The sequence below is a fragment of the Corvus hawaiiensis genome, chromosome 3, assembly GCF_020740725.1.
Source record: "Corvus hawaiiensis isolate bCorHaw1 chromosome 3, bCorHaw1.pri.cur, whole genome shotgun sequence".
NCBI classification, from domain to species: Eukaryota; Metazoa; Chordata; class Aves; order Passeriformes; family Corvidae; genus Corvus; species Corvus hawaiiensis.
In genome coordinates, this window is record NC_063215.1 from 73,440,604 (window position 1) to 73,464,597 (window position 23,994).

The 23,994-nt window shown below is 39.2% G+C and overlaps 1 protein-coding gene across 1 annotated transcript in view; it reads right to left on the bottom strand.

Annotated features, from left to right (window-relative positions):
* Window positions 1–528: 528 nt before the first annotated feature.
* Window positions 529–23,994, bottom strand: part of KCNK1 (potassium two pore domain channel subfamily K member 1) — a 35,012-nt gene continuing 11,546 nt past the window's right edge. The window contains exons 2-3 of the mRNA XM_048298116.1: window positions 6,032–6,427; window positions 529–3,119 (exon numbers count right to left, since the gene is read on the bottom strand). Of these exons, the coding sequence (XP_048154073.1) occupies window positions 2,860–3,119; window positions 6,032–6,427 (656 nt within the window). The 3' untranslated portion in view covers window positions 529–2,859. The remainder of the gene's footprint in view (window positions 3,120–6,031; window positions 6,428–23,994) is intronic.

The following is a 23,994-nucleotide window of genomic DNA, read 5'->3' on the forward strand; positions in this document are numbered from 1 at the left end:
GCACCAGTGCTTTATGATCCATGCTCTCCATTTGGGTTTACATGCACCTGCTTCATAGTTTGCCTCTAGGTAAGGGATGCACTTTATACTGAGGGTCTTGCATGATAATCTTTCTCCTGATCTGGATTCCAGTTTTAACTCATCTTATATGCTGGCTTCAAGTGAAGATGTAAAAGCTGTAGGAAATGAAGGCCATTATTTCATCAGTGGTACTGATAACCTCCAATGACAGTTTTTCAGATTTTCTCAAATATTGGAGCAGTTGGTTCATAAGGACATGATAAATGCTATGTTACTTTTATTTGCTACAATCAGTCAGCATCTGAAACAAAAACAAACATACCTTGGATTGGTCTTCTTTTTTTTAAGGAATAACCAGCGCAATACTAAGCCACAATTAATATCAAGGTCAGGTACAACACTGGCATTAACAGAGCCTCCTTGAGCTGAGGAAGGCTAAGTAAAGGATGCACAAACACAGACAGGATTTCCTCAATGCACACATGCCACTAAAGAAAATAATCCCACTTCAGAGTGCAGGCAGGCAAAAGCCAGACTTTTTATTGAAGTTTAAAATAACAAATATTCACCTACAATCACAGTATACTGCTTAGTTTATCGCTTCTGCTTTGAATTCTGTGCTTTCATTTCACGTGTCTACATTTCGCATTTGTGTACACGCTGCAGAAGTAACTTTGTATATTATTTAACATCTGTGCATATCCTTTAGAGCTTAATGTTACACAGAAATTAAAAGAAAGTTTGAATTTTAAGGTACCAAAAAAAAATCAATAAAGTTCCACTGAAAAAAACTGTATAAATGTTTCCTGTAGTACAGTACTCCTTATTTTATATCAGTGTCATTTTTATGCCATAGTTTTCAAATATTGACTGTATAAAGAGAAGACTAGGGGAAAAATTATCTAAAATGTCATTCCTACATCTGTTAAACTCAGGTGATTTATGATATATGTACAGTATATAAATATATTTATGTATATATGTACATATATATTGGTTAACATTCATTATAAATAGAACTGTGTTAACTTAAGCAGTATAAAAATAGCCACTTTCCTGGGAACATGCAAATGCAATATGCTCTCACCTAATCTATAAAATTCAAAACAACCAAAACCTTTAGCTCTGATTTTCTAGAAATATAAATTTCAGTTGAAGACTTTCAGCTCATTTAACCATAAAGTAAGTTTTTCCAGTAAAGATATAAAAATCTGTTTGATGCTAGCTATCATTAAGCTGAAACACAGTATATTTTGGGTTATTTACTTTCAAGTATTTTTCCCATGTGCGCTAAATCTAGACACACTGCATTTTTTTTTCTTTTACAGTAAAATATTATTCAGCTCTAAACACTAAAAGCCAAATTACAGGCAATCTGGCATGCTTGCACTGCAGGTAAAAGGCTCTCCTCTACACTGTTCCTATGTGGGAGGCTGTCCTAATATGGCTATTTGTGCTCCAGATCTTCTGTTCATTGCAAAGCATTATCAAGATTCCCCTATCTTAAGATTCTTAAGGCCCGAAGACAAGTACTACAACCACTTAAGTCTCATCTCATGCTCACCGAAATTCACTCTGAGGTCCCTGCATTCAGCACAGTGACTGGTAGCTGGACTAAAACACCTCTCCTATTACAGCCAAAGAGGTTCCAGCTTCAGAAGTTGAGCGAGATCTTGACTTTTTAGTGACTTTTCCCAAGGGGAAAAAAATTCGGTTCCATCCGAACCAAATGTGACATTTTTCCTTTTTTCTTGCCATATGAAAAACTGAAAAATTGTTTTGCCCTGAAACATTCCTTTCACCTCCAAAGTGCTCCAAGTACCAGCAAGAGAAGCAAAAGAAATAGGAGCTATGTTCAAAGGTGATGCTGTTTCTGTTCCTCCTTGTACCCACCAGCTCAGCAGAGCACATGCTGGGCTGGACGGTCAGAGGAACAGCACCGAGTCCCTCTGCTGAACAGATTTCAACCTTCTGTTAGGAGAAAGCCATAAGCACATGACTGTGCCAGTCATATGTGGCATGTGCTGATTCCATTCCATGCAGCTAAATACCTGCTCCTGCCCATTTCAGAAGACTGAAATGCATCTGTATTCCTTCCCTACCATCTCATCTCATCCAGAGCTTTGAATTGTTTTCGCCATCTCTCAGAAAAGTATTTCATACAAAAAAACAAACAGCGTGGAAGACTCAAGGCACACTCTCTTCAGGACAACTTTTCTGGTGATCAGAGGACCTTTTAAGGAAATAGGAAATTTAAATGTAAATGGCATGGGCAAAGGAGGGACTGTCTTGTTTTTTCTTTCCTAGAATTATTGTTTGCACCTGCAAGTTACTGGGTAATAGAGGGATGACCTAGATATTCCCCTTCCACCAGATCTAGAGATACTGCTCTGAAAATGTTTTCCAGATTAAAATGCTACCTATTGGATTAAAACTACGACTGTCAAAGGTGCACATCCCAAAATCTGCTGTCAAGCAGTTACAAGATGGGGCGTGCAACTCAGTGAGCTGGATGTCAGTGAAGGCCTAGTCTCCTAAAGATGTTCAAGTTACTTGTGCAAGCCTTTCTCTCTGGAATCTCTGAAAGTGGTACACCTAAATCCTTATCCCTCAACCAAAATGGCCTTATGTTCCCAGCCACATCTTACATTTATTCCCTTTTCCCAGGGTGGCTCCCACATTGTTCCCAAAAGTCTTTTCTATGTCAGAAGTGATGAATCCTTGTTAAAGTAGCACAGTCTTCCAGCTTTTATATTTTGAGAAAAAAATTATGAGGCTTTCTATTTCTTATGGTAAGTAGCATAAATGCACCAAAACACAGGTATGGATACCCATGTATTAATTGTTTAGAGAGCTGTCATTGGAAGTTGGGGACTGGGAATTCACAAAAGGCTTGTTTGCCTTCTGATCGTCCTTCATGGAGGCTGCTTGGTCTGAGATGGAAGAGAAGGAGAGCTGGTCGTGTTCCATTATATGCACCTGGTCCTCTTCCTTGTCCTTCTTCACATAAAACAACTTCCTAAACTTTTTGAGCTCATGAAGTTCACAGAAAGTCTCAAGAACCACCAACATTGCGATAAGGCCCATCAACAGATAACCTGAGTGAAAAAAAAAAAAAAAAAAAAATTAATTATTAGCAAACCAAGTAGGGCTGGAACAGTTTTGAGCCTGTGACTTTTCTCACCCCTGTCATCTCTGACTAGTATGTTAATTTTTTTTATGGCATAATTTCAGAGCTTTGGACTGTGATATCCTTGTTTTTTCGTTTTTAATTCTACAACCAACAAGACCCCACATAAACAGAAAAAGTAATACTAGAGGCTTCAATTCTATTACAATTGTACGAGAAAAAAACGTGTAACGGTATTAAAGAAACAGAATACTAAGATTTACCACATGCACACTCCCCTACTTACTTATGACTTTCATTATTAAGTACCCTTCAAAAGATTTTGATCAAAAGATCAAAAACAGAATTTCAACAAAATTCCCACAATATTCCTACATATTACAAGTAAAAATATGGGAGCTAATTATGGTCATTGGTTATTTCTATCAGTTTAGCAGGACAAATCACTTACTACTTAATGAAAATTTTGGAATTATTTTCCTCTAAAATTATTAGACATACAACACCCTGAAATACCTGGAAAAACAAAGCAACTAGAAACGTGTACAAGCCCGATAAAACCAAAATGAAAAATTACTGTAAAATTACTCCTGGAATTTGAAAAACCTGATGCAGTTACTCCATCTTTTGGGGATGTTTGCAATGTTTTACTAAGGAATATAGATTACCCAAAACTTGGAAGTGATTTATTTAAAATATATTACCAATGACTTCAGCCATGTACTGACTGACTTATTTTTAGAGGCAATAGCCAGCTCTAATAGACTGAGACGTTCAGAAATGAAGATCCCCATGACCAGCAGCACACCGTGCTCTTTTTTTTTTCCTCTCCGAACATACGCATGTATAGTTTAAAGGAAGGTGTTAAAATGAATATTGATTAATCTCAGTGTTTCATTAGATCCCTACTTCTGATCATTACAATTCAATGAGGAGCATGACTACTTAATTATTTTATCATTTCAATGAAGTAAATCGAGCAGAAGCTAAGCGTATAACTATTAGCAGAACGCACTCGTCCAAGGGCTGAACATAAAATGTGCTGAAAATCCAACACAGAGTAACGATTATAATTTCCATATGGTCACTGTTCCATTACCTAAAGGCATAAATATTTCACCTGTAGTTACAGATTATTCACTGGCAGTAACACTCTCCTTTTCCTTCCAGGAGTACCATTAATTAACTTTTTAATACTGGATACTGATCTCAATCAGCACTACAGCTAAAATTTATGAATTGTTTTTAAGCTTTATATCATAACATCAAATGGGAGCTATGCATTAACACAAGGAAGAACTGACAACGCTATACCAATTGAAAAGCATCTATAAATCTGCACCGAGAATTTATAATTATCTCCGAAACTCAGGCCAGTTGATTGCCACTTGATTTAGAACGGGACTTGTGTTCTCCCAAAAATTCTTGAAAAGCCTGTAGTACTCATTAAGCATCTTCTGATGTAGAAGTCCAAAATGTCTTCTAGAAAATTTAGGTTCAGGAGAAAACATTTTATTTGGTTCCTTGAATTGTTCACGTGAAAAGAAAAGAATAATTTAAAAGTTATAACCTTAAAACCTATTGAAATCAGATATTCTAAGGTCATAACTTTGCCTAAAAGCTACTTTTTCCTTTTAGTATTTCCTACAATTTATTTCCTAATTGTTCTACAGCTTGAAAAAGCTTTAATCTGAGCCCTAATGTTTTCTTCAGATTTTGAGTTTTCAGAACAGCAAGCCTGTAACAAGACCTTTGCCACGTGTGAGTTTCCATTCACTTCATCATTTAGCATCCCCAAATCAACTCTGCAGAGCAGCAGGTTAATAATTAAAAGCTACCATTCATAAGATAAACATGACGGGGAGAAGAGGAAATCTGCAATGGCAAGAGGCCTAGCAGGATAATAAAATAAAATGTTCTGTTGGCTAGTTCAAGGCCCTGCTTCAAGGAATGAGAAAGCCTCTCTTCTCAGGTAAAACACAAAACCAAGTTAACAGATTCTTTGCCTACATTACGATTGCTGGATCATGCACATAAGCAGAGTCAAATGCAGACCAGCCTAAGAAATGGACCTGACAGGAAAGGTTTGCTTTGGCTGTTCAGATCTTTTAACTGGTGCCTCTGATGACCCAAAGACTGCTCAGACTGAAGCTATACCAGAAACTGCAATGCTTCAAAACACTGTCACTGGAAAATATTGCCCTCAGCATACATTTACTCAGAATACCAACACAAAGGTAATTTTCTTAGCTTCACTTTCTTAGAATCACTGATCACCATGATTTCTTTTGTGTCAAATATAATCAAACTATTTAAATTTAGCATTCATGGTCTTGCTTTGCTATCATCTCAGTCTACTTGTCTGTCTTTGACAGCTGGTATGTACCAGTGCAAGCTTCAGCTACCTTCTGTTACAACTGGAGTCAGAAACTTTGCTATTCTGCCTCATTTTCCACTGCTTCTTGATTCGTCTCTGTCCACCTGTCATCTCACCTTATGAGATGACCTTAGGTTCCACGGATCACGTTCTTGGTTCCGTGATGCACTGAAATGGTAGCCCAAGATGCTCTTAACCATTTTCATAACAGCATTTTTTTCCTACTACTACTAAGAGAGGAAGTAGCTATGGCATATGAAGAATATGAAGAATAATGGCATTCTAGTTCTAGCTTTTTCATTCTTAACTAAGAAAACTGACCTTACTTAACAGTTTCCTCTTTACAGAGCTACCTAAATTAGTGCCCAGTTTGCTAGCTGACAGTTCACAAATGGTCATTATCCACAGAGTGGAGAGGAGAAGTCTGATTGCCAGTTTGATGTTCATTTTTTTTTTTTTAAATATAAAATGCCTTTTACTTAGCTGGTTAGTTTGACACTTACATGTAATTCCAATTTTATACAGCTCTCGGAATTTTTGATTGTAGCCTTCTCCTGGCACATAGTCTCCAAGGCCAATGGTGCTCAGGGAAATGAAACAAAAATAAAAAGACTCCAAAAAATTCCAGTCATCTTCCAGGACAGAAAATATTGCTGCTGGGATTAAGAAGAAGCAGGAGACAGTGATGAACCCAAGGATCATGGCATGGATGATTGCGACGACCTGCTTGGAGAAGCCCCAGCGAATGTGGAAGTACAGCACCGGCCGCCTGGTGACGTACACAATGATGCGCTGCACCACCGCCGTCAGGAACAGCAGCGTGAACGGGATCCCGATGACTGAGTAGACGATGCAGAAGGCCTTTCCTCCATCAGATAAAGGCACTGTGTGTCCATAACCTGGAACAAAGCAGAGGAGGCACGGAGTTAAACGTAGGAGCTCAGGTACCAGTCTGATATCAGCTAAATTGAGAGAGAAGAACAAGCTGCACTATTGCCAATTCTGAATTCCACTATTCTTGACAAATGCTGTTCAAAGGTCTGTTTTAAGCAGGCAAACAAAACTCAGTACTAGCCATGAGCAAGCAAACCCAAATATTTTTATATTTCAAAATTGTGAACATCATTGTATAAATGCTTACTTCAGAGAAGGAAGAAAGGCCTAGTCAGGAGTGGAAGTTTATGCCAGGAGATTTGTATTTAATTCTGGGTTTTCCTGCTGAACTTTTTATTTAGTTTTACAAAGTGAAGTAACTTCTTCTCCCCATCCGGTAAACTGGGATAATACCTCACAAAAATATTCCTACATCTACTTTGTAGTAACACACTCTAACGCCTGTTGTAAAAATCAATTAAATTACGTAGAAGTACTATAGCCAGCATTCCAAACTACCTAATTCCATGCTTCCACAAATGATAATCCATCAAAGGCATCTAAAAGCAGAACAAACATTTTTCACATCAAAACTCCAAGGATCTAGCCACTGTGGCTAGATTTTTGCCTTGCCATTTACACACCAGGAGGATCAACAATGATGTGTTCAGAGTACAGGAATGGATCCCCTGGTGTACAAGAGGCTGATCACAGCCAGCAATCCCAATGTCACAAACCTGTGCAATTTACTTGTACCCAGTGCAGGTGGCTATGCTGCCAAAGCACACTCTGACAGAAAGCACTCGGTTCTAAACGTAAGTCAGCACAGAAAGGAACAGTAAATCCAGCATAAACCAGGAATGCTTTCTTCTGTTTGCCAACCAAAAAGAAAATAAAAGAGTATTTTCTTTTCATTGCAGCAAGGAAAAGGCAATCTCTTGAAACTTAGTCTGGGCAGCCTTTACACTGATATCAAACCAAGCAAGTGCAGACAGGCCCTGCCAATTCTGCAGCCCCAGATCAGCCACATCATTTGGGTTGCATTACTGCTGTACAGCAAGGCATTTTCCAGAGCTACTGCAATGAGCTATCTTGAGCAGTCCAGGCAGAACACACAGTGAATTCAGGGTTATGCTGCTTCTGATTTCTGAACTGGACTCACTCTGCACCTCCCCAGTCTGCCCAGTGCAGCACTAGACCAGGCAGACATTCCATGAGGCCTCCTGGGAACCCTCTGCCTGCTCTCCTGTGAAACTGGCTGTTCCGCAAGTCCCTTCAAGTTTTATATGAACACAAGAGACTTCTTCTCTATTTTGATGGATTTAATAATAGAGTCATTGCTTTTTAAGTTTTCCAGAGGAGTAAATAAAAAAATAACATTTCCTTTTCTTAATATGCACAGAGACACTTCCGGACAATGAGAGGCAGGCAAAATGTCTTATCACTATAATGTACAAAGTCTTGTAGAAGAAGCACATGAGGTGTAACTCCTCTGTGTGAGCTAACCCGACAGGAAATTTCAGTTGTACTTGAATTTTAATGATATTATGAATTATTTACCCAAGCTCAGTCTTTTGAGCCCTGGAAAATCGTATTAATTAATGGCTTTTTTTCCTACTCACCTTCTGCTTGCTTTATCCGCTTTGAGATAAGAGGATCAGAACTCCACCGAGCAGTTCAATCAGATTTATGAAGTTGCAGAGAAGTGTTCTACTCCGTGCCTAATAATGGTGCTGGAGATTTGACTGGCATTTCTGACTAACACCAAGCTGTCGCTTTCTTGGCCCTTGTCTATTAGATCCCTTGGATCTTGTATCCACCAGGGCCTATCCCATCACTTCCTACATGAAACTGAGCATGACTTAACGTTTTATCCACACTCATTTTCAAGTGACACTTTACTGCCCAGTTGCCCTGGGCCTCTTCCACCATCCTTACTGCCTTAATTAATGTTATATCTTTAGTAAACTTCCCTCTGCCAGGTCATTTAGGAATAAGCTGAACAGCACAAGCCCAACACAGATCTACAAGTAACACCATTTGTGACATTCCCTAGGGGAATGAACTAACCATTCCCTCAAGAACTAACCACTTCTCCTACTCTGTTTGCTATCTTTCCCTATCTCACATCCATCCAGACCAGTCCCAGTTAATTAGTTTCCCTGAAAATATTTTTTGAGAGAATCAACTGCAAGTTTGGCAGAGAAGAGTGCTGTGAGTATATCACAGGGTAATTAAAACTGATTCATGTGACACAAACACCAAAAAAAGCAGCTGCACTTCTCCATCTCTTCAGTAAAGCAGAACTATGGGTATGTTATTTGAGTAAGCTGCAGATCAGACCTCATTTGGAATAATCTACCTCGTTCTGTATATCCATGCTTAAAGAATGCAAGCACATTGGAAGAAGAGCAGAAAAGGGTTACTGAAACCAGCACAAGAATAGAGACTTTTTTCTAAAAGGAAGATAAAACGGCTGACTTTCTTGGCACAACTGACTGGAGGTTGAAAAGTGATAGAGTATCTGCCTGTTAATGCATCAGCATACAAGCACCAGCAAGAAGAAATGCTTTAGATGCAGAATAACAGTGCCAGCAAAAAAAAAAAAAAAAAAAGCTTTGATATAACATAAACACATTTCTAGTTTAGAAATTAGAAGAAGGTTTATAAGCTTCAGAGAAGAGTTTTGGAGCAGCCATCCATTTCCAGAACTGGGAAAAAAAAGCCCCAAATGCCTGTGTTAAAATGAAGCCTGATGAAGCTTGCTAACTTTATAGATGGTGCAGGAACACGAAGCTACACATGACAAGCAGAAGTTGAGCTTGCAGACCTAGAAAGTCCCTTGCAAACTCCTGGCTCCTAAATTGAACATATGTTCACACTGTACAATGAATCCAAGCTTTCATTAATTTGAACACAAACATCTGTAGCATGCATACCAACAACAGTATCTGACACATTTGTTGGATCATTACGCACAAAGCAGCTTGATGGTGGTTTAATCCCAACCTCTGTGCTGACCCAGGCAGCAATAGGCTCATTTCTTGGATTGGATGAGGGATTCTGTTACTTCTCTGATACTTCTCTCATGATTCCTTCTGAAGGACAGAAATTACTGCTACACACTATGTACCTAAGCTCTGAGGAAGTGAGTCTGGAGGAACACTCTGCTCCCCAGCTCCTACCAATTACAGGAACTATCATACTAAAGAGCATTGACAGTTTCAGACTGAGGAGAGAATTTACTTTCAACCAGCAGCAGTAAGATGACATCTAAAAGCAATGTATGAGTGATCAGTGTTTGGGAAAGAGAGGCACTGCTTGGGAATAATTATATGGAAAATCTTGAGCTGAAACAGTCACAATTTATGAGGCTATGGCAAGTGAGAAAGAAAAGGATTCCTATTTTTTCCCAGTATGCAAGAGCTTTTATGTAACTTTTCTTGACAATGCCTATAATCTTAGTTATCACTGTACAAAAGTCATTAAAACATCCCAAACCAACACAGCCATACTTTAAAAGAATTATGGTTCAAAGGCACAAGATACTTCATTGTCTCCTTTCAGACACTTGTGCTCTCTTGCCTCCCATCACTGCTCCTGCACCTGTTTGTACTTCTTTGTACTGTGTCCTCTTCAGGGAGGTGTGTGTGCCCATTTGCCTGTTTCAGTGGAAACCACCATGATCAGAAGCATTACAGTTGCAACCCTAAGGTATTATTTTTGCTATGAAAAAATGATGCTCACCAAAAGGGGACTACTATTACTGTCTCAGTCTGGCTCTGTGGCTCACACGCATGCACGCACAAACGCACGGCTAGCTTCAGTACGAAGTCGCTGGCAAAAGAAGCAGGAAGGGTCCTTGTTTATGTTCCAACAGGAGCATTTCTTCCTTCGGCACTGTCGAAGGTCACCGAGACAAAGAGGAGAACAAGGCTGAACTCAGAGGTTTTATCCAGGGGCAGGGAAATGGCGGGACTAGGGAACAGGGACCGATGGGGAACCCCTGGGGGAGTGACAAGGGGGGGTCAAGGCTGACAGCCAACCGGGGAAGCCAAACTGGGATAGATTAACTTAACAGAACAAGCATCCTGGGAGAAGCCTTTCTGGTCACCCAAACCTAAAGAGGTTCTTGTGGTACTAGGGACTTGTCTTACTGAAAACTCTCTGTCCTGTGTAACGTAAGTTCACCGGCCACCACAGACTACTTATGAAGACTTTTTTTTATTCTATCAAGAACATTTGCTATAGGTGACCAGAATTAAATCAGCAATGCAGCATGTCTGATAACTATGTTACAAATTATGAAGAAAAACAAGATTTTTTGAACACTGTATTTTTATATTGTATAATGAAAACATCAGATAACAATCACCCATTTAAAAGCACTGACCTTCAAAAAATCAAACCCTCAGATAACCTGCCCAAGCACTGCTACTCACACTGACACTAGAGATAAAGGATATTACAAATAATCCCTTCCATTGTCTATTCATAGTTTAGAGGTGTTTTTCCTTTAAAAAAAGAAATCATGAAAAAGAATACATCCAACACCAGCAGAATTTACCAAATGGAATAAGATCAATGATCCATCTAGCTCAGTGTCTTGAGATAGACCATACTGGATTGATTACACAAAGAGTAAAACCCCGTAAGATGTTGAGAGTTGTGTTTCAGTTCTGTTCACATGCAGGGATTTTTTCCTTAAAGGTCACTTACTCTCTTATGACTTGGAGGATTTCTACTATTACATGCTCATATAAATCTGTTCTGATGTAATTCTAAATGTTGTCACAAAAGTGACAACATACAAAAGTGTTTCTTTTTAGAAATAATTTAAAATACTTCAACCTTTTTACATTTACTTTGGTGATGAGTTATACAGGTCAATGATGTGTTCAGTAAAAAAATTTCCACTTACTGTACTTCAAGTTAGTCTTCTGTTCCTACATCTTTCTAAAAAGGCTTAGTCATGACTTTTCTACACTTCCCAGTGGGTTGTATCCCTCTTGTGCAAGTTCCTCTTTCAGTTATTTTCTCTTCTGTCTTACCTGTGACTAATTGCTCCTGTTAGATCACTTTGTAGATAAATACACAGATCTGGCCATTATATTCCAGTTAAGATATATTTTCTCTCTCCATTTTTATATACACCATCACACTTTGTTTTCCAGAATCTCCAGGTAGCTTCCAACAATGTCCAGTTCATAGTAGCCTGCATCAAACCCAGCATTGCCTATGAACATTTCACGCTTTTCCATCCTCTGTTAGCTTGGCACTTGCTGGGACTGGGTGTTTACTCCTTTCATCCTTCTCAGACACTGCTTTGACCAATCTAAGTGGTTGTGTATCATCACTGCTTTGTCTCTCCATAGTTCAGTCCCTCCTGTAGCTCATTACTGAGTTCTTCTCTGTGTTAAGAGGCAGTAGCTGCCTTACAGGTCTTTCAGAACCCTGAATTGAGTATTTAGTGCCAGAGTGCAGAGGTGCCACAGTTGTGTCATAACAACCCAGCCTAGACTTCCACACAAGTCCCCAGATGATGCCCAAAGAGGGGAAGTTTGAATGGTGGAGAGGGATCTGTCATCAGGTGAGGCAAGTAACAGGCGAACAGCAGTGCTACAGCCCTCGGAAGCTTTCCCCAGCCAGCCTCTCCCAGGCTCTGGTGATGAAGCCTGGCAGGTGTGTACCAGGCTGCAGCGCTGCCTCCCTCACCCCTCCGTTATGCTCCCAGGGCATCAGCCATCCACGCCTGCTCTCATAGGCTGCTCACATGAATGGGGGACACTGTCCACAGCATAAAAGCTCACTCCTCTCCCTTCATGAATTATACCATCAATGGTTTTGTGTTGTCTGTTTTCTTCTGCCAGGTGCTCTTCTCCTTTTCTTCTGCTACCAATTTTGTCAAGCCACAGCTCCCTCTGGCCCCAGGTGACCTGTTGCAACACCACCAGCCCTGGGTAGCACCACTGCGTTTCTCAGGGTGTGGAGAGGGTTATATTCAGCACATCCAGTGTCCTCCCCAACACACTCATTGAAATGGCAGAATCACACTGTGCAATGTGGCAGCATAACACAAGTGTGCTCATCCCTTTGCTGGTCTGAGTCAGCGTCCTTGAAGAGACATCAGACCTTTAAGACAGCTCATAATCTCAAACTGCCCCAATAAATTAGGTACATCATGTACTATATATTTTTAAGTTATGCAAAAATCTTTAATTCATCCCAAGCATAACATGACTCACTGGAGTATGATGAAGATGGTCAATGATAATATTTACATAATTTCTAGACTTTTATTTTTATAAGCCTTTGACATTTTACACTATGTTTAACAGTGAAATACATCCTTCTTCATAACTGGTCTATTATCTTCCAAGGTGAAAAGGAAATGTCAGGTGATGGTAGATCTGCGCAGTAAGAGAGATCACTCTGGTTGCTGCTATGCTCTTCCTTGCAATAGAAAAGAATAGTTTGAGACCTAGTTTTACAAAAAAAGATGTATTTCACTGTTAAATACTTTGGAAAAGTTCCTCAACACAGTTTTGCTAAACAAATCAGAGAACTTTGATTTCCAGCCAGGCTGAGATACACTAACCTACATTGCAGAAAGGAAGAGGAAACATGTCACTATGACAGGCATTTTTAAGCAGAGGAAATCCATTTGGAAATTACATTTTACTACCTCCTCAACTCCTGCAGTTGAGTTAATGGAACTGATTTTGTGTTCATTAGAAGAAGGAAGAGGAAGAGGTCCTGTAAACTAAATTGATGAAATAATCTGCTTAAAGAAAAAAAAAAAAAGAGGGAAAATGATGATGAGATTTGTTTGAAACCTAGTTCACTTCACTAATAAAAGCTTGCTATGCAGTCCTCAAAGACTTGCACTGGCACAATTAGAGACGTGATGAAGGGAGTGGCAGAAACCTCTTAAACCAGTTTTGTCATTGAAGAAAATATTCATTAGGTTCATTCTCACACAGCACCAGTAAAAGGTGATTTAGAAGCGGTTTAGACTTCAAGATGACATGATTTAGTATGGTGCTGATCCAGCTCTCCTCAGTAATAATATACCCCTCAAACCTCACTGGAATAAAAGTAGTAAAACAATATTTAAATTAATTTAACCATGAATATTACATCTTCTTCATAGCAATATCTCACCTAATCACTTCTCAGAACAGAACTGTTTTGTTTTGCCAATTTCTAGAGTCAGGGGACTTCTTCCAAAAGTACCAACCAACCAACTAAAACTCCAAAGAGAGTCCAATGCACTGATTTACATGCATTTCCTAATGGTATGCAGTTTTGATTCCTTCTGAGCCTGCTCTTTGCTGCCACTAGTTATCAAAGAGAAAGACTGCTAATTCCTCAGAATCAATGTCCTGCCAGCTAGGGCTGGACTTGCCCTGGAAAGGATCGTGTTCATATAATCAGCTCACAAATGTCATCTGCTGCACTAAGAAAAGATGAAATGGCTTTTAACACAGTCAGTTTAGTAATTAATACTAAATAATAAATAAATACTTGTATGAGTAATTTGGCTTACTGTCAGAAATACCTGAATCAAAGAAATGAGGCATGGATACATTCACTTCTGTGGTCAAAGCCAGTTTCAAAATCAGTTTCTACCAGAACAGCTGTATATCAGAACATTTATATCTTGCAAAGCATACAAAATCTGCCTTGTCTGTTCCTGCACAGGAAGCAGTATTTCACCTGCCCAAAGAAACTGTATCCACAGCTGCTGGGAAAAGGGGATGCTAATGAATCAAACTGGGGAAAAGGCTCGTATGAGGACAAGGGATACTTTCACACTTTATTCATATTTATGTGAAGAAGAACAGCTTGCTCTACGCTCTTCTATTTGGTATTGTTTAAACAGCCCATGGATTTGTACCAGTGCTAGCAAAACACTGATGTTCATTTCCTATTCTTATATATTCTGGGTCAGTTTAAATAACCTGTGTGAAAGTGGGTTTACTGTGTATGGACCTGCAACACATCCTCATTCAGAAATCGTGGTGGTCATTAATTTAGAAAAATAAAAAAATTTAAAAATCCAACATATCCTGGTAGCAGAAGCAGTAATGCTTCTAATTTCCTACTGGGTATGTTCTTAGTCCTCTAAAAAGCCTTCCTACAATAAGCCCATCCCAACTCTATGTCTTCTCTGGGAGTCCTCCACAAAGAGAAAGCAAAGGCTCTTATTGACTGGGACATTTGAACAGAGTAGCACTTCTGGTGGAAAATAATTATCCATACAAAAATACATTAAAAATTTAGTATTTAACAAATAATTTGTGTACATATTATTTTTAACTAAATGTAATAAGCCCTTAGAACTTGAAATATAAATATTTAAAACTAAACTAAAACTAATGTGAAAGTGTTTTATGTATCCCATAATAATTATCATTACTGGTTATGTTCTTTTCGGTTATTTCACACTTACTGTGCTACCAAGGCAGAATAAAAATATTTCCTTGTCTTCAAAATGTCCAGCTTAAGTAGAAAATACAAGCCATTCAGTGAACATGAATGGAAAGGTGGAAAAGAACAATCTGACAGGGGCAGTGTGCAACACAGCAGCACTCATATGCCACCTGCACCATCACTCCCTAACCCAGTCTCCCTTTCAGTATTCATATACACTGATGAGCTCCCCACAAAACCTCTCTTCTCCAGGCTCAATGGCTTCAGTCTCTCCCAGCCCTCACAGGAGAGATGCTCCAGTCCCTTCACCACCTTGGTAGCTCTTGGATGGACTCTCTCCAATAGCTCCATGGTGGTTTTTTGCACTGGGGAGTGCAGAACTGGACCCAGCACTCCAGGTGTGGCCTCACCAGTGCTCAGTAGAGGGGAAGGATCATCTCCCCCAGCCTGCTGGCAGGACTCGCAGTGGAACCCAGCATACCATGAGCCCTCTCTACCACCTGGGCCTGCTGCTGCCTCTCCTTCAGCCCTTAATTACGCAAGGAAAACTGAAAGTGCTTTAAGTCTTTTCAAATGAGTCAAACAAGCAGGATCAGAGTAAAGCCATTAGATAGATACGTTACGTATCTATTAATTTTATTAATGAGAGAAAAATTACAGAACCACTTATTTACAACGAGAAGTTCTGTATCTTTTTTGCTATTGTTAAGACCATTTACATTTTTCTAGAGATATATGCCATCCCCTTCTGCAGCTTAGTGTTCCTGTGAACTCTCAAGTTCCAAAAAACATTTCATAATTCCAAAATTATGGCACAGAAATTCTTACATTATTTATGGTTACCATTAATCAGTTTCCATGATCTCCAGGGAATATTTTCTTCTCAGCTTGGAAATGCGTTAAGATGGTTATTGCCTTTGTTCCAACACAGCTGCTGATGCTGGAGAATTAGCTGTTCAGGGAGAAATTTCTGTACCCTGTAATCTATATAAGGTTACTGTGCACCTTTGTATATAAACATATACAAGTATAGAAGGCGGGAATATTGATCTTGTAAGCTGGGCACATCTTTCCAATTCCACATTTTTTCTGTACTGATAATGCAGCAGAAGAAACTGTTGTCACCTTAAGTATTCAGGACAAGTAACAATAAAGCACAAATAACTTTTAATTTATTTCTTTCTTTAAATTCTGACATACTTTTGTATAAATGATTGTGACTTATTATTATTATACATTTCTGTCATGTAGAGATTAAAATATAAACATGACTTTTAAGCCAGAAAAAACTCCACGTTCTTGAAGACTGACAAAAAATAGCTTTGCTCTGCTTCACCTTTGAGTTAGCTGCTCTCATGATCCACAAATACTAATATAAAAATGCAAGCTAAAGACATTTTTTAATCAAATTCGAGTGGAAAAACATTAAGTAGTACAAATACCTTGTCATTTCAATCAGCAAGAAAAAAGAAGAAAAAAGCTGCAGTCAGTGCAGGGGGATCCCTGGACACTACATATTTATAGATGGTAATTTACTATTCAAAACATGATAATTTTTGACACTCTCCACATACCACCAATGCAGCAGGAGAAAGTGCAAGATGCAGAAAATGTTTTTGTGTTGGGCTTGTGAGCAAAACTTTAAAACATTAAAATAGTTTGGTTGCAACAGGCGCTTAGATCTTGTATCTGAATGTCATGAAAAAAGCAGTATTTGATAATATTACTTAAGGGATCGGGTATCTGCCAATTCCTGGCCAAAATCAATTCTTTTGACCATTGGAACGCAAAGTATAGCTACAGGAAAAAACCAAACAGAATAAAAAGAATTGCATGGCCACCTTGTTTACATTAGCATTACAGCACAGTGAGTGTTGATCCATAGTATGGAATACTTGGTAGCATGTACCTGAATTCAAGATTGCATTTAGGGAAGCCAGGGTTTGCTTCAGATTTGCTCTACTCTGTTCACAAAGGCTGGATGCTCAGTAACAGCTGAGGTACTCTCCACTGCTTCAGGCTGTTTAATTGGAAAGAAGTCCAGTCTACATGCTCCAAAACTGCTCCACAAGTGTGAACCAAAGCAGGAAGTCTGAATGAACTGTAGTGCACTCTTGATCTGAAACCAAACAGAACTACAGGGCCAAGAAATCTGGCAGACTTCAGCTGCCTTCAGATTTTGAAGTTGAATTCTTTGCTTCCCTAGCATCAGCTCCTCCACTGGTATTCCACAGCAGAGTTGTGCCAGACTGGCTTAATATCACAGCTCCCCATACTTCCCTGATTGGCTCCCGATTTTTGGAAAGAAAAACTTTCATTTATTGTTTCTGAATTGCCATCATAGTTCAATAAGATGAATGACAACAGTATTAAAAGTCTGTGAGCCTACCTGAACCTCAGGTCACTTGATAATATACAAGGATGCTCTATTAATTGAAGGGAAACTAAATATAACTCTGAGCCAAACCCAACAAATGCTAGTATCGCCTAATTCTAATGACAATATTCTACATTTCCTGTCATCACAAAGATCATCCACATCTCTCTCACATCACCATGCAAGGCAAGGCACACCTACAGTCTGATGGGAATTCCAAATGGCAGCAAGCAGTAACATTTTGTCCATTTAGTCACTGCTGTTTTAGACAGTATTTACCCAGAGCAAGTGAGTAAGTGAAAAACATTACAACCCCACAGCAGTGATGCTAACAATGAAGTCATTCCCATATCAACAGTTAAGATGTGGGGGGTGTGTACAAGGAAGGAGTTGTTACTAGAGCAGCACAACAGCAGATGGAATCCACTGCACAGGAACCAAACACAGACATAAGATTAAGTACAGAAATCATTATCTCCCCCCAACACCTGAGATGATTATTATGAGTGTTTGGTGCAATATTATCTCTTCTCAACAACAGTATCAGTGGGAAATACAGCTCAAAAAATAGTAACTTTAACTTGAAAATAACAGCACTCTTTCCTGCCACCACCCAACACCAGATCTTGCTAATCCTGCCCGGATAGATTACGTATGACCAAAACAGGTATTATCAACCCAAGGGAACTGTTACACCCTCCCAGCAGAGTCTACTTGAAAACACACGTTCCTTGCCACCAGAAAGATACCTACCATGCGTGACACAGGGTGGCAGGGCTCTAGGTGAGGCATATTCGCCATTCCAGGGCTAGTAAATATTCCTTTATAAAGAACATGTTCCCTGCAGGAAGAGTTTATGTTCTCCAGGCACTCAGACAGCAGGCAAAGCTTTCCCACTTACCCTGCAAGAGCAAATTTTTTCAAACCCTGTCAGCTACATGGCTCCTATCAGACTGCCTGTTGAGAAACTCCTTTTTCTTGGGACATGCTTAAACTTCCAGCCTGTCATGCAGTCTGTGTGGGCTGGACCCATACTCCCACAGTGCCCTGACAACTTCAGTCATGCTTTTTGGATGTGTCATTAAAGATTTCCTGTCCTCTGTGTGCTTCACAGGACAGGAGCAGAGACTAAATGTTGACTTCAGCAGGCAGAGGTCTGCTAAATCTCTGTGCCAAAGCATTCAGGCCTTACTTCCATCACAAATGATAGTCAAGAGGTGTACATGAATTTCTGGGTTTGCCCTTTGGGTTTGTGTTTGTTCTTGTTTTTTTAAAAGCTAACAGCACTTTTTTTTTTTTAAAGTCTAAAGTCTTTATACTGGAAATCGGTTCCTCTTAGTGTCATCCTGGATTTAGGACCCTATAAGAGTTTAACTGCAATCAAACCAGGATCCATCTGGTGTTAGGCTATTTTTCCCCCACAGAACTCCCAGTAACAGCACATTTCTAGAAATACCTATCCAAAATACAAACATAACATCTTTAGATCTGCCTCTAGCAAAGATTTAGCATAAATAAAAAAACTCTTGTTTCAACAGTTATTTTCTGTTATCTCAGATTCATTTTCCAATGGAGAAAGAAGTAAAAATTACAAAAGTCTGTTGAATAAAACTCAACCAGCAGGTCAAAAGTAAGGTGAGACTTCCTGAGGGCTCCTCTGAGAATTCAGCCGGGAAAATTCCAATTATTCTTTTATTGGTTTACTTGCCCGCTAGGCAACAGATGGTCAAAAATCTGTATCAAAGTAGGGGCTCCAACAGACTACTTTATTATGAAGGTTTCCTAATAGAACAAACTACATAAGTCTCAGAAACTTAAATTTGATAAAAGAGAAATGTGAACGAGTTTTATTAGGAAAGTTTTACTTGTAGTCCTCTGAAACACTGGAAAACAAGATGAGGTTTTTGCACCGGAATGTTCAGCAACGTGTGCAACAGCATTCCCATAATAATGCATTTTTAAAGCCACTGATCATCAAGATTAACAAGCAATCAAAGAAACAGGTTCTTTAAAAGCCTTCCTAAGAACTTCAACACCAACTTCAAGGTATCGAAAGGGGTTGTTGTGGTTTAACCCCAGATGGCAACTAAGCACCATATGGCTGTTTGCTCACTCCTCCCTCATGATGGGGAGGAGAATTAGAAATAAAAAGTAAAACTTACGGGTTGCGATAATAAAAGTTAGTAACTGAAACAAAGTCAAATACAATAATAATTATAATAATAACAATAATAATAGTAATAATGAAAAGGAGAATGAAAGGAATAAAATCCAAGACAGACAGGAGATGCACACAGAAGCGCTCATCACGTGCTGATTGATGTTCATCCCATCCCCATGCAGCAACTAGCCTCTACCAGCCAACTTCCCCCAGTTCATACAGTGGGCATGATGTTCTGTGGCATGGAATATCCCTTTGGCCAGTTTAGGCCAGGTGTTCTGGTCATGAGCCCTCACAGTTTCTGTGTACCAGCTCCCTGGCAGATCATGGGAAGCTGAAAAGTCCTTGACTTGGGGTAAGCTCTACTGAGCTACAACTAAAATTTCAGTGTGTTATCAATATTATTCTCATACTCAATACAGAACAGAGCACTGTACCAGCTACTAAGAAGAAAATTAACTCTGTCCCAGTTGAAACCAGGGCAGGGTACAAGCCTTTCTAGTTCTTCCTCAGATTCACATCCTGAAATATTCAAAGTAGGAAAAAAACCTAAACAAGGACAATGTTTTGGCAGAGAAGAAGTGTCATTATTTACTAGACTTAGCCAGTAGCTTGTCCATGATATTGATCTTCTTATGTTGATTTGGTGAAAAAACACGATGAGACTTTCACCTTGACTGCAGCATGAAGTGATGTATCTCACACAATAGATTTTACACATCCAGATTCTGTCTTTAATTCCAGCAGTCTGCACCTATGGAAAAACTCCTTTTAGCAGCTAAGATGCATATAGGATCTAACTGGCAGTGAAGCTCAGAGGACACACACTTTCTGAAGAGACTGGTAGAAGAAGGAGCTTTTTCTTACCAGAAAAGGTCTGGAACCATGGATTCATTTCATGCTGCAACTTTGTCTTTCCACAGGCTCTAATTTTCACATAACAGGTTTTAGAGTTCTATCAGTTACTTCAGCTTTCCACCACTTGTAAGCCCTTGAGTATGCACAGTATACCCCAGGGATGTGCCAGCTGCCACTGCTGAACCCAGCACCTGTGCACTGTGGTGCTCTGCTTGAAGCCAGCTACAGTTCACTGGAAAAGAGATTTCTAAAAATTTATAATTCACACCTGTTACCATCCCAAATGCACCCTGGGTTGTGTCAAAAGCTTTGAATGCATTGCAGTGGCACTTACTGAAGTGTTTTAATCACACATCCAATCACTGAAGAATACCTATCTAGTCTTGCTAACTTAATAATTTCTTGCATTGAAATGAACCACAGCTTTTCTTCCTACCATCTGGAAATAAAAAGAAACAACCAGCTGCAAATTAGTATGCTTTCCACCTCCACTTTGAAACAAAAATTGCTTTATTGCACCATCAGAAAGAACAGAGCACGAAAACAGTAAAGGAAAGCAGTATTGTGGGCAGTAAGGAATTATCACACAACATTAAAAAATTAAGCCATTTCACGCTGTGGAGTTAAAATCAAATCTGTAAGCAGCATCTTTGCATTAAAATCCAACCTCACGTAGAAGAAAGCGTTATCTACCAGATACAGCAGGGGAATAGGAATATTTACTTCTAATCTTGTTACTGATTTGACATGTGGAACTCAGGGAAATTACGAGCATCAGCTCTGTTGTTTGGCAGAGGAAGACACATAGTCCTTGCCTATTTTTGTAAGATACTTCAATATTTCATACATAAGTCAGTCAGTCACCATAACGTATCTCCATGTGAATAAATCCTATTACTTTCTTCTGTTTTAATAGCTATTTCTCAGAAACATGAAGAATTCAACAACGCATAAAGCCAAACAGAAGCAAAACAATTTAACACAAATAGAGAAAAAATCACTAAAGCAACTAGCAAAAACACACAGATCTGAAGTGCATCACACTCCACTTTCATGCAAGTACATTCTATCTAGAATAATAAAGATAAATTATGAGACAATATTTACATAAGGACCAAAGTAAGATACTTTTACACATGAGATTACTTACTCAAAACTCTAAATCACAGTCCTAAATATGATACTCGATGATACTTTCTCATTTGAATACAGTCTAGCTGAATATATCCACCATTTCATCAAGCTCAAAATAGAACACGAATTTGCAAATCTCAATGGGAAAATACTTTAACTGTTGTGAGAACTGGTTTACTGAACCATAAACTGATTTTATAGATACACTAGTCCTATTCAATTATTCACATGTTTAGGGCATCCCACATAGCAAACAAGAATTGTGGGAAACAAATTTGATTAGTTACACTGGAATAAGGACACCCAGGGTAATCACAACTGTATGTCCTATCAGCATATAAAGAGAAAGGAAAAGAACTGTAGTTGAACATACTATTTATGTTCACAAGGAAATGAAATGTAGAGGTTTTTGCTTATCTAGAAGAAAGTATTTAGAAATAAATAGGGATGTAGCATTTAGACACGTAAACTACATACACAAGACATTTAGCCAGCAATGTAAAGACACAGAGCAACTTAAATACTCTGTGGTTTTCAAACCTTATATATTGTCTGTTTAGACTAACGGCAATTTGTTGTAAAACAATGCACTTCACTTAGCTACAAAAATGTCTCTTGGTGGGATAGTTGACGATTCCAGAAATTCTTACAACTATAGCATGACTTTCCTAGTGGAAATACATCATTCCAACCTCTCAGGGCCAGAATAGCCCTAAGATAGCCCTGCATACGATGAAAGCAGGCAACATTAAATCAGTATGACAATTCATCAAAAAATACTCCAGTTGCCCAATCACAACTCTGGACTCACCAAGTCAGTCAAAGACCATCGACACTGACCAATGACTTTGAGACCCATTTCCTTAAATCCCTTTCCAGTAAGGTAGCACACGTATCAGAAATGCTTAGCAATCATCCAGTCTGAAGGTTTCATGTTCAGCACCCTCCTGCCAGCACCTGCATTTGCAAACAGTGACCAACATGAAATGTGTGGATTGACACAACCTGTGACTCTGTAAGGAAAGCAGGATGCTTACATGGCATCTCTCAGACCTCAGCATAAAGGGGAGGGGAATGTAAAATTGCTGGTAATTCCAAAATAAAGGCCTAGCACTGAAGAGCCTGAACAGCAATGAGTAAATTGATAGTTAACACATCTTTACAAGGGAGAGATTTCTTTGCAAGTGTCTGGTCCTAGGAACGCAACCAGTTTCTTGTAATTGTCAACATCAATGTCTTGTCAATTGTCAATGATAAGAATTTGTAAACTGGTTACAATGGCATGACTGCATTGCTTCCTTACTAACTTCAAAGACAATGCAGTTTACCACATAACAGTAGCTACCCAGCAGGAGAAAATGAAGTTCCCCTGGAGATGCGTGTACCTGAGATACACGGGATAGGAATATTTTAATGGTGGCATCTGAATTAACAAAAAGGAGTCCAGTTAAAATTCTTTCAGCTTTGCTTGCTGACATTTTAATCCTGCTTGAAATAATGCTCCTTTACAAGGGACAGCCAGCAATTGTCAGATACATTAGCATTACAGGAAACACTTCCTTAGGTTGCCAGTGCCTTTCTTATATATCTGTTGACAATTTGACTGTGCTTTTTTGATTCTTTCTTTTGCCACACTGCTACATGAAATGCCTAACTAATTCCAGAGTTACCACTAGGAAAAAAGTTGCTGTTGGTTCTGGCTGCTCTTGTATTGGTTGCAGTTTACTCAAATGTAATAACTCAGAGCAAACTAATCCAGCAGGAAAGGAGTATGTTTCTTCCAGTCCAATAAACTGACTTGGCTTACTGCTGTGGTCCTGTTGGCAACACACCTAGCACAGGGTTGGACCCCAGGGTGAGAATCGGGGATCCAAGCCATCTTCCTACCGCTGGCAAAGCTGTTAGGTAGGCTCAGCCCATTTTGTTTTGCAACACCCGGAGCAAACCCTTTACTAGGTAAAGAGAGGCATCCAGCGTGCTAAAGCAGAGAAAATACTGCCACCTTCTCACAAAGGCTACTCAGGCATTTGGTCAGCTATGTGGGCAGCATTGTCTGGTGTGTAGTTTGTTTTCTACACATAGTACACAACTGAGCAATTCCCTAGAAAGGAGAAGCAATATTTTTGGATTCTCCACTGAAGGAAAGATACAGAAATGTGCATTGCACACTTTGATATGGCTTCTAGGTAAAACCTTTTTCAAGTAGCTGTAATTTCCTCTAATATTACTGAGCAGAAAAACTATTACTAAAGGAAAAAAACCAACATCAAATACAAGAAAATAAAAGCATGCTGAAGTGCATCCACAGGATGGGAAATCAGCTTACTGTATGGGAACACAGCCCAGCAGCAGAAATGGAGAACTGCAAGACAAAATACACAGGCTCCTATTTTCAACCATACTAATGGCTCATACATGGTTTTTCATGACTGTTTTTCCTTTGTCTTAGTTCATCCTTTAGCAAAATACATACAGAAATGTCACTGTAATCTCTCAAGATGCAGAACATAACAGTAGGGCACTAATCAGCAAAGCAGTTCCTGGTATGCATGTGCTTCAAGATCTACTGATAAAACATTATTCAGAAATGTGAAAGATTATCCCCATCTCCCTCATGACATCCAAGG